This window comes from Chaetura pelagica, unplaced genomic scaffold (assembly GCF_000747805.2).
Source record: "Chaetura pelagica isolate M959 unplaced genomic scaffold, ChaPel_1.0 scaffold775, whole genome shotgun sequence".
Lineage (NCBI taxonomy): Eukaryota > Metazoa > Chordata > Aves > Apodiformes > Apodidae > Chaetura > Chaetura pelagica.
In genome coordinates this window covers 366,599-377,373 of record NW_009953204.1, presented here as the reverse complement: position 1 = coordinate 377,373, position 10,775 = coordinate 366,599, and the positions used below count along the sequence as shown (strand labels likewise).

Sequence of the window (10,775 nt, the reverse complement as noted above, 5' to 3'; positions counted from 1 at the left end):
TGCTGGAAAATAGGGACTTTTGAGCTCAAAATGGTGACAAAATACGAGCTGTGAGCCTCAAATTTTTGCACTGGCCTGCGGGGGCTCTGCTTTGTTCCCCCGTGTCCCCCCGGTGCTGTGACCTGCCCTGTCCCTCACAGGTGGCCCTGCCAGCCCTGTCACCCACCATGCAGATGGGAACCATCGCTCGCTGGGAGAAGAAGGAGGGCGACAAGATCAGTGAAGGGGAGCTCATAGCAGAGGTATCCTGTGCTGCCTGGCTGGGGAGCTGCAGCTCCTGGGGTCCCTCTCTCTCTCCTTGCCTCTCTTGGGTTCATAGATCAGACCCTGAGAGGTGCTGCTGGGAACAAGTGGCTCGTTCAGCCTTTCAGAGCTGGTTGCTCCTCTTCCTCTTTGTGAGCAGGAGCAGCACTTCACCTGTTGGAGAGGATCCTTTCCTGGAGCTGCTGCCATGGGGAGATTTTGCCAGAACTGGAGGCTCTGAGCTCACTGGCCTTTTCCAGGGGTGTTGCCATAATGATATCCTGCTCTCTCTCAAAGGTGGAGACAGACAAAGCAACAGTTGGCTTTGAGAGCCTGGAGGAATGTTACCTGGCCAAGATCCTGGTGCCAGAAGGGACACGGGATGTTCCTATTGGGGCCATCATATGTATCACAGTGGAAAAGTATGTATTTTGCTGCCCCTCGAGTTGAATTTTCTCTCCTGAGGGCTTCCTGGGTGCCTTGTGTGATGGGTTTTGTGGTCTTCCCCTAGGCCTGAGCATGTTGATGCCTTTAAAAATTACACTCTGGATGCTGCAGCCTCAGCCCCCCCTGCAGCCTCAGTGCCTCCCCCTCAAGCTTCAGCTCCCTCCCCACCAGCTCAGCCTTCTCCTCAGGCTCCTGGCAGCTCTTACCCTCCCCACATGCAGGTAAGAGGGCACTGCTGGTGGGTTAAGGCTTGTTGGGGTCTTCTGCTTTCTTTGGCATTGCAGCCCTGGGGTGTTTTCTGATAAATACTCTGGATTGGGAAGTCATGAGCTGTAATTGCAGGGGTGTGTGGCACTTGAGTTTTCATCCTTCAGGCAGGTGCCTGGGGAGGTCCCAGAGGCTTTTTGATTCCAGGAAATGATTGTAGCATCCCAGCTGTGAGTAGAGGAGAGACTTGCACCTCCAGGCTTGTTATGCAGTTCAGAAAAACCTGCTGCATTTGCATGATTTGGGGCAGTTCTGGTAGGAAAACACCTTGTGTTAAGTGGGAGTAGGTTCTGAGGGCCCTGCCTGCACCTCAGAGCAGAGCTCTGTGCTGCTCTAGTGAACACACCAGGTGCATCTGTGGGTGACTAATAATGAGCTGTGTTTGTGGGTGGTATTTTTACCTCACTGAGATACTGGAGTGGACATCCACTGTTGCATTTAAGTGCTTTGTAGCAGGAGGGTTCTGTGACTTTCCTTTGAAAAGGAACATCTGGGATACTAAGAACATCTGGAATGCTGACCCTCATTCAGACTGATTTGTCTGAGGTCAAGTTAGCAATTGAACAAATGATGAATTGGAGGGTTTTTAATCTGACATTTGTTTTAGCAAGACACTTCTCATGTGAGGATGGGAATAATTACTTTGAGATCCAGATTTCTTGCTTCTTTTGGCTTGCTCTCTTGTGAAAAGAAGGCAGGGTGGCAACATGGCCCAGCACTGAGGTGTGGTGGAGCCAGATCTAGGAGTGCACAGAAGCCTGGCTGCCCCTCTGGGGTGGCATCCTTCAGTCAGGAGTTCAAACTGTGTTTCTCTACCTTTGGGATTGCCAGAATCTGGTTCTCTTCTCTTTTCTGGCTTCACAGATCACACTCCCTGCCCTGTCACCCACCATGACAATGGGCACAGTGCAGAGGTGGGAGAAGAAGGTCGGGGAGAAGCTGAATGAGGGAGATTTACTGGCAGAGATCGAGACAGATAAGGCCACAATAGGTGAGTCAGCTCCAAAGCCCAGAGTGGATGAGGTGCCCTTAAAAGGGGAGGATCCAGAGGCTGCTCAGGCTGTGAAGCTGTAGGTTTGGTTAACTTCTCATTCCACTGGAGGGCTGTAGACATTGGAGCTCCTACAAAGATTTCTGTGTCTCCATCAATCCTCAGGAACATGCAGGGCACAGAGGTGTTTTTCTACCAGTTGCAATAAAAAGGATTCTTCTACTTCCTAAGCACAGGAGAGAGCTGTAGCTACCTCAGTCCTCAGAAGCAGCATTTAGAGGAACCCTTCAGGTGCACCAGGCACAAAACAAGCTCTGTTTCATTCCCTTTCAGGCTTTGAAGTGCAGGAGGAAGGCTACTTGGCTAAAATCTTGGTGCCTGAAGGAACAAGAGATGTGCCACTAGGAACAGCTCTCTGCATCATTGTGGAGAAGGAGTCAGATATTCCAGCCTTTGCTGACTACCAGGCCACTGTGGTAACTGACATCAAGGCACAACCTCCTCCTCCACCACCACCAGTAAGGACCATTCTTAGTGTGTGGGGGAAGTTATGGAGACCAGTAAGAGCTCTGAGCTGAGCTGCTCTGCCCTGGCTCAAACAATCATGGTTGTGGTTTGGTGAATGCAGGGCCAACACATGTTGGTGGTAGGTGACCTGGGAAGGATCACTAGTTTGCCCTCCAAAACCTGAAGCAGATTGTAATTCTGGTGATCTCCTCTCCAGCCTGTTGCTGGTGCCAGGACTAGTGCCTCATCCTTCAAAACTGGGAGTAGAAGTTGTTGATTTCACCTGGTTTTGGTGTGTAGTTCAGCAGCTTCATTTGCCTCCTTCCCAGGAAGCCTCTCATTTAATTTCTGCCACTGGGAAACTTAACCTGAACCTGCAAGTTCTTTCAGATTAGTGACTATTTTTGCTATTTTCTTGCCTGGTAACTCCATGTTACTGTTTTCTCTCTGTGCCTTCAAGGCATTTGCTGGATAATCCTGAAGCTAATGGCCTTGATTCCTCTGTTAAGGTGGTGGCAACTCCAGCTGCTCCTCCTCCTCCCCAGCCTGCTGTTCCCTCCACTCCAGCAGTCCCCACAGCTGGGCCACCTGCCCACAAAGGAAGGATCCTGGTTAGTCCCCTGGCAAAGAAATTGGCAGCAGAGAAAGGAATTGATCTTGCCCAAGTGAAAGGTGGGTTGTCCTTCCCTTCCTTGCTCTCACTGCCCAGTCTGCACCCCCAGGAATCTCCTGGCTGTGTCCTCAGCAGGGGTTGAGTGACTTCTCTCTGTGGAATAAAACTGGTACCTCTAGAAGCAATGCCCTGTTGCAAATAATTTAAGTCTTTTTATGTTGTTTTTCTTTTTTCCTTTGAACCTTTTAGGAACTGGACCAGATGGTAGAATCACAAAGAAGGATGTGGAGTCATTTGTGCCACCAAAGGTTGCTCCAGTGAGTATGGACTTAAGATCTGTAAGAAGGGGCATCTGATGGTTGTGGTGGAAATGCAGTTATTCTTGGAACTGGGTTCTGACCACGGGTGGGCCCTGTTGGCTGGGTGGGTTGTAAAGCTTTCCCTCTCAGAAACAGAGAGTTTTCTTCCATTATTTGTCCCCTTGGGTATTTTCACTGAGGAAAAAATGGTTGTGTGCTCCCAACCCTTCACTTGGTTCCTCCATGGTTATGGAGGTGAGCTCAGTGCAGCTCATCCAGCAGTGCTGGGAAGAGGCACTTCCCATGAAACCCAAACTTGGGGACCAGCAGCCTGCTGTCATTGTTGCCACAAATCTCTTCTTCATGGCTTGTGCTTTGTGTGTACCTGAGTGCAGTTTGAAGGTGCCCTCTAGCACCCCTCTCTGCTGGGAAGTGTCAATCCAAGCAGGACTTGTTCTTCTGGGAGCTTTTCTAAATTGCATTTCTAAATCACTCAAGTGCCACATTGAATAATCAGATCTAGGGCTTACAAAGAACCTAGTGGGTACTGGAGAGGGGAGGCTGGAGAGTATAAATATCCTATGGAGGTGGGCTGAGAGAGTTGGGGTGTTCAGCCTGGGGAAGAGAAGGCTCCAGGGAGACCTTAGAGCAGCTTCCAGTGCCTGAAGGGGCTCCAGGAAAGCTGGGGAGGGACTTGGGACAAGGGCAGGGAGGGAGAGGACAAGGGGGAAGGGATGAAAACTGGCAGAGGGAGATGGAGGTGAGACATGAGGAGGGAATTGTGGAGTGTGAGGGTGGTGAGACCCTGGCCAGGTTGCCCAGGGAAGCTGTGGCTGCCCCATCCCTGGCAGTGTTGAAGGGCAGGTTGGATGGGGCTTGGAGCAGCCTGGGCTGGTGGGAGGTGTCCCTGCCCATGCAGGGTTGGATCTGGATGATCTTTAAGGTCCCTTCCAACCCAAACCATTCCATGATTCTATGATCTGCTGCTCTGAAGCAAGAGGCACCCACTTGTCCCACATTCCAAATCACCCTGATACTGGGAAGCACTGGGAATAATGTCTCTTTCTCTGCCTGCAGGCCCCAGCACCAGAGGCAGCTCCTGCAGCTGCTGCTGTTGCAGCAGCACCAGTGGGGACCTTCACAGACATCCCCATCAGCAACATCCGGAGGGTAAGAAGGTGGTGTTACCCCTGTCCAAGATGATTTGCAGTCACAGATTTCCCAGATAGATGCATTTCCCTCCCTCCTGTTGTGTCCCTGCAGGTCATTGCCCAGAGGCTGATGCAGTCCAAACAAACAATACCTCACTACTACCTTTCCATTGATGTAAATATGGGAGAAGTGCTGGTGCTAAGGAAAGAACTCAATCAGGTAAAGGAGCCTGGTGAGAGGCTGCAGGGAGAGCTGCCTCCCCTGCAAGGGGGTGGTCATGTTGTTTGGCTTGGGGAAAAAAGAGCCTTTTCAGTGCCTTTTTCTAGCTGTTGTGGATCAGTTCTGGGCTGTCTGTGAATGAGGCTTCACCCAGGTGCCCTGCACTGATTTCTGACTTCCCAGCAGGGCTGGTTTGTGCTCTGCCTGGTAGGGGTCAGCTCTTCCAGCTGGGAATTTTAAGAGTAAAAAGGGTGGAAAGTTTAAGCAAAACAGTAATTTGAAGTTTAGGGAAAAAAAACATGTTCCAAAATGGTACCTTCTTAAATTAATGAAGATGTGTTCACCTAAATGACCTTGGCTCTTCAAATACTGATGCTGTTGAGTCGTGTGATTGTTTTCTAACATGTTTGTGAGTCAGTTAATGCCCAAGGGACAAACTGATGTCTCAAATCCCTTTATTTTCAGGAGGTCTCGGATAACATTAAGCTTTCTGTCAATGACTTCATCATTAAAGCTTCTGCTCTGGCCTGCTTGAAGGTGCCTGAGGCAAATTCCTCCTGGATGGACACAGTTATTAGGCAGTAAGTTTATGGTACGGTCGAAGCCAGAAACTTTCTTTGTTCAGTAAAGAGCTCATGGCAAAATACCAGCCCTTTTGCTGGGGTTCTGGGGAGTGAGGGGAACAGGTATAATGCAGAGAGGCTTTGACAGTGTTAAGAACCTTGTGTCTGAGCTGTGCAAGGTGAAATAACTGCTGCAACATGAATTGAGAGTTGTCTGAAGAGTTCTGAAGGGTTTGTTGGGTTTTTTTTCCTGGAGTAACTGGCATGTCCTTTGTGTCCTGCAGAAACCACGTGGTGGATGTCAGTGTTGCAGTCAGTACCCCTGCTGGGCTCATCACTCCCATCGTGTTCAATGCACACATCAAGGGCCTGGCTTCCATCAGCAAGGATGTGGTTTCTTTGGCAGCTAAAGCTCGGGAGGGGAAACTGCAGCCTCATGAATTCCAGGTGGGACGCTGGGGTTGCTGCCCTTGACTTCTGCTCAGAAGGAGCAGAGCCCATTTTGGGATGTTTCAGCTACCTTCAGTAACATTCCACACTTTAATATTCCCAAACAGCTTTTAGGAATGTGTTTTTCTTGCAGGGTGGGACTTTTACCATTTCCAATTTGGGAATGTATGGGATTAAGAATTTCTCTGCCATCATCAATCCACCTCAAGCCTGCATCCTTGCAGTTGGCTCCTCAGAGAAGAGGCTGGTGCCAGCTGATAATGAGAAGGGGTAAGTGTCCATCTGACTTGGCATCTACTGAAATTCTGAATTCAGACTTTGAAATAAAGGCTGTTTTCCATTAGAGTATAATTTAAAACAAATACATGGAATTGTTGACACACTGCTGTGCAGTGAGATCCTGTATAAAAGGGTCATGAAAGAGAAATGCAGTGAGTGGTGGGTGATCTGCCATACATTTATCCCTGAAAAATCTTTGCAAGTGAAGGAAAGGCTGTTTCTTTCTTTGAGAGGGAGAGTGAAGCTGTGGAAAAGAGTCTGGGATCCAGAACAGTTTAGGCACCTTTTCCTTTTTAACTACTGGCTTCTATTTGTGTTTGAGGAAAGCATGAGGGGTGGATCAGAATTCCTGTGTGTAGTGTCACCTTGCTTGGGGCTGGAACTGGCAGAGGAATGTTTGGGGCTAGTTAAGCTTCCCCACACTCCTGGGTATCTCAGTGACATGTGGGGAAACTGCAGTAACTGGGTAAAATGGCTCTTTTTCTGTGACTGTGTAGAGCTGTTCTGGTGCTGGAAGGAAAGCTGAGCTTCATGTCCTAAAAGGAGCATCCAAATGTGTTTCATGATTGTAGAAAAGGAAGTAGCATGATCTGCTCTACAAGATATTTTATTTAGAAGCCCACAGGGACAAATATCTATCCTCAGGCACCAACTGCTATTGCTAGTTCTCTGCCAGAAGCTTTTTTTCTGCTTCCCCAGTGACTTGCAGAGGATGGTTGACCTTTTTTTTCCCTCCTTCTTTCAGATTTGATGTGGCCAGTGTGATGTCTGTAACACTCAGCTGTGACCATCGTGTTGTGGATGGAGCAGTTGGAGCCCAGTGGCTTGCTGAGTTCAAGAGTTTCCTTGAGAAGCCTGTAACCATGCTGCTATAATCTCAACCATGCCAGCAAGATTTTCCTGGGTCACACTGTTTTTGTTTGAAACAAGCTATTTAGACTTTAGTGTTCAGACTTATTAAAAAGAGTTCCTTTTTTTTTTTTCCCCTCCTTTTTTTTTTTTAATTTTAAAGATGTATTATATTATCTGGTAATGTTATTACCAGTCTGTACAGAATAACAAAAAAAAAAAAAGAAAAAAAAAGGAAAAAAAGTTTGCAAAAGTGCTTTTCAGAGCAATATTACAGCTATACTGTATTTTTATACAGTTGGTTAACTTGCAAACTCTTCCAAAACAAGAGTTCAGCATCCCAGATTGACAGGTGATCCAGGCTGCTGCTGAACTAGGGTGAGCAGGGGGTGCATCCAGAGCAATTGAATGACCTCAGTGTTCTCAGAAATTCAAATGACAAAAACATCTCTTCCCAGGAGTTCGGATGAACTGAAATGTGCAAGTTAGGAGGTGGTGAATTCCCTTGTTATCCTGCTCTCCTGCTGGGGTGGGTGAGTATCACGGATGCACTGAGGGACTGAAGCACCTGGGAAGGGTTTCTCAGATGCCAAGTGTTACCATTCCAAATCTGCTTTGGAATTTGGCACTGGGCTGGACCTTCTCAGCTCTGTGATCCCTTTTGAGCACTTTAAGGTGAAAGAGCACGGGTACCTGTGGGGTCACAGCTCTCAGATCCCACAGGGAATGTGGTGCCTTCTCCTGGACATTCACTCAACTTTGCTGTTCCTCTTGCTAAGTTCCCACCAGACTCTTGATGCCATGGAAGTCACTGTTTTGCAGGATGTTCAGGAGAACATCTGGGTGTTGGAACCCACATATAGGCAAATGTTAATCATGTGATGACTTGAATGTTTGGAATTCTGTTGTGTTTTTTTCCAGCCATTCTAACATAGGAAGCTCCAAGTTAGTCCCTGGTAGTGTGGTTCTTCCCTGAATTGTCCATGTTATCCCAGCCTCAGTGAGCTGCAGAATGTGCTGTCCATGTATATATTGTATGTAAAAAGCTTCAGTGGTTTGTTGGGCTGGTGTCCAGTTACCCCAGACATTGTATCCTCAAAGGGATGCAGTGCTGAACATTCTGAAATTCCACTTTCCACATGGAAATGTTGATGTAAAAAGGACGACTGTGCAGTAATTATCAAGTGACCAGGAGGATTAAATAGGGGGGAAGGAGGTAAAAGAGAACAGCTGCTCTGTTATTCTGTATATTGCATTAAATACTGTCTCCTGTAAAGTTCTACAAAACTCTAACTAAAGATGTTGAAAGAAAAGACTGTGGGAATTAAATATTTTTGTGGGAACTATTTAATGTCTGATTGCTGTGGTACCTGGTTCTCATGCCTGGCTTAAGCAAAAAGAAAGTGCATTAAAGTTTTGGGTTGTTTTCTTTAATGATCTAAAAGTCTCTTGGTTCCAGACTCAATTCTGGTGAACCTTTGTCCTATTAAATGTTTGGAATTGACAACTACTAAAACATGTTCCAGTGCTTTTCTCTTCACTCATGTGTGGCTTCACTGCTTGGGCACAGGCAGAGCTGTTTCAGGTTGTGAAATTCACCCCATTAACCTTCAGTTGTCATCACAAATGTTCCAGATTAATCCCTGCTTGATTGCTGTGGTGAACTTTAATAATCATCCTGGCTTCCTTGCTGCAGTGGGGGCTCCAGGAAAGCTGGGGAGGGACTTGGGACAAGGGCAGGGAGGGAGAGGACAAGGGGGAAGGGATGAAAACTGGAAGAGGGAGATTGAGGTGAGAGATGAGGAGGGAATTGTGGAGTGTGAGGGTGGTGAGAGCCTGGCCCAGGTTGCCCAGGGAAGCTGTGGCTGCCCCATCCCTGGCAGTGTTGAAGGGCAGGTTGGATGGGGCTTGGAGCAGCCTGGGCTGGTGGGAGGTGTCCCTGCCCATGCAGGGGAGTGGGACTGGATGATCTTTCAGGTCCCTTCCAGCCCAAACCATCCCATGGTTCTATGGCATCTGACTGGTGTAGTAAAATCTCTGTCCATTCATGGCTCTTTAATCAAATTCTCCTTTAATATTTACAATCTTATTTTTTTCCCTAAGTTGGATGATTCATCCAGACTTCCCTTCCTACATGTGTCTTCCAAAGGCATTTGGGGTATTCCCCCCTTAGGATCAGAAAGTCATTAAAAAAACCTCATCAGGAGCTAAAAGCTGGGATTCTCCTTCTGGAATTCTGTTCTGCTCTCACCTTGCCCATGAGCTCAAGGCAGCCTTTAAGGATCTGCCCCTGGCACTGGTGCTGAGACCAACAATTCCCCTTTTCCCTTGTGAAATGTTGCTGTAGTTCTTTCCTCATCCACCAGCTCTGGCAGATCTAAGTGCAGTCTATATTTTTCAGGAACTTCAATGATCAAATCATCCTAAACCAAAAAAAAAAACAAACTTGGTTAACTATTTGACAGCAAATGGAGCATTTTCCTGGATACTGGACAAGAAAAACTCCAGGTGATTCTTTCTGCTGCCTCACCTTTGAAACTCTGAGATCACACTCAGCAACAGAGCTGAGCTGGGGCAGTTGGATTCTGAGTTCAACTCGGAGGGGTTTCTGGTTTGCATCCTTCACAGTGACCACCTGGTGGGCAGGAGCTCTGGGCTGCTCTGCTCCCCCAGCCTGGATCTCTTGTATCTCCTGGATCTCCTGGATCAGAGGCACCTCAGCCCGTGGCTCAGTGCCCTCCCTCAGCAGCACAGGAGCTCTGCTGCACTCCTCAGCTCCCAGGCCCTGCAGCAGCTCAGCAAGTGTCAGCTCTTGCAAGAAAAAGGAAGGTTTTTGCACAGGTATCACTAAGAGCTGAACTGTGACACCACTTGGCAAATAAGACAACTCTAATTAGCAGTTTTGTCAGCTGAAGACTCTTACTGCCACTTTCTCCTTCCCCCATGAGTTGGGATTTATTGCCAATGGGTTAAAAGGTCTTTTTGGAATCCTAATCCCTGCAGCCACCTTTACTGACTGAGCTGGAGCAGAACCCTGCCACCTCCACAGGTCAAACCCCAGCAGAGTTCCCATGGCCAGCAGGTAACAGGAGGAAGGGATTTTGCTGTCCCAGTGTCACCACAGCCTCCCAGCTGTCCCAACACCAGAGGTGGGTGCACAAAAGGGGCTGCAGATCTTCTCTACATACCCTGTTTTGTGTCCTGGCTGGAGGAGGGAGGTGGCAGCTGCCTCCCTCCCAGCCGTGCCTGCATGGCCTCCAGGCTGCCCTTCAGCCTGAAGGGCTCCCTGCTGTACAGCTGAGCAAGGGGCAGGTTGCATCGTTCCTCCACAAACTTGAGAGTCAAATGGATCAAGTGTTCCATTTCTTCTGGGTTTTCTTCTCCCCTCTGGAGAACATCTGGGTTATAGGCAATGTCTATAATGCTGTAAAGGTCTGGAAAGGCAAGCGAGGTGTCAGTTGTTGCTGCAGGACCAGGGCTGTTCTTTATAATCCCTTGATTTACAGGCAACGGGAGTGAATTTGTGGCTGAGCTGATTCTATCCACCTTGCCCAGAGATGCCACCTCTCCACGTGCTGCTCAGTGTGTCCCAGGAGCAGGACGGGAACCCAGCCCAGCCTGCCTGGGCGTGTCCAACGAGACTCCCAAGTGCCCCTCAGGACTGAGACACAACGCTTGTGTTCCCACCCTGCCCCCTCTCCACGTGCTGCTCAGTGTGTCCCAGGAGCAGGACGGGAACCCAGCCCAGCCTGCCTGGGCGTGTCCAACGAGACTCCCAAGTGCCCCTCAGGACTGAGACACAACGCTTGTGTTCCCACCCTGGGGGGTTGTTTTTCCCCAAACGGAAAGGGCTCATTTAGAGTCCTCGGGTTGTCAGCACCCCCGGCTGGCTGCCC

General features: G+C 48.7%; 2 protein-coding genes across 2 annotated transcripts in view; one reads left to right on the top strand and one right to left on the bottom strand.

Moving 5' to 3' along the window:
* The window catches only part of DLAT (dihydrolipoamide S-acetyltransferase), an 18,077-nt gene extending 11,172 nt beyond the window's left edge, over positions 1–6,905 (top strand). Inside the window, exons 2-14 of the mRNA XM_009997424.1 lie at positions 141–242; positions 541–665; positions 755–911; positions 1,822–1,948; positions 2,282–2,466; positions 2,965–3,127; positions 3,318–3,385; positions 4,445–4,537; positions 4,631–4,738; positions 5,204–5,319; positions 5,586–5,748; positions 5,885–6,021; positions 6,776–6,905. Coding sequence (XP_009995726.1) covers positions 141–242; positions 541–665; positions 755–911; positions 1,822–1,948; positions 2,282–2,466; positions 2,965–3,127; positions 3,318–3,385; positions 4,445–4,537; positions 4,631–4,738; positions 5,204–5,319; positions 5,586–5,748; positions 5,885–6,021; positions 6,776–6,905 — 1,674 coding nt within the window. The remainder of the gene's footprint in view (positions 1–140; positions 243–540; positions 666–754; positions 912–1,821; positions 1,949–2,281; positions 2,467–2,964; positions 3,128–3,317; positions 3,386–4,444; positions 4,538–4,630; positions 4,739–5,203; positions 5,320–5,585; positions 5,749–5,884; positions 6,022–6,775) is intronic.
* Positions 6,906–9,155: 2,250 nt separating this feature from the next.
* Positions 9,156–10,775, bottom strand: part of PIH1D2 (PIH1 domain containing 2) — a 3,716-nt gene continuing 2,096 nt past the window's right edge. The window contains exons 2-4 of the mRNA XM_009997423.1: positions 10,126–10,313; positions 9,410–9,580; positions 9,156–9,302 (exon numbers count right to left, since the gene is read on the bottom strand). Coding sequence (XP_009995725.1) covers positions 9,156–9,302; positions 9,410–9,580; positions 10,126–10,313 — 506 coding nt within the window. The remainder of the gene's footprint in view (positions 9,303–9,409; positions 9,581–10,125; positions 10,314–10,775) is intronic.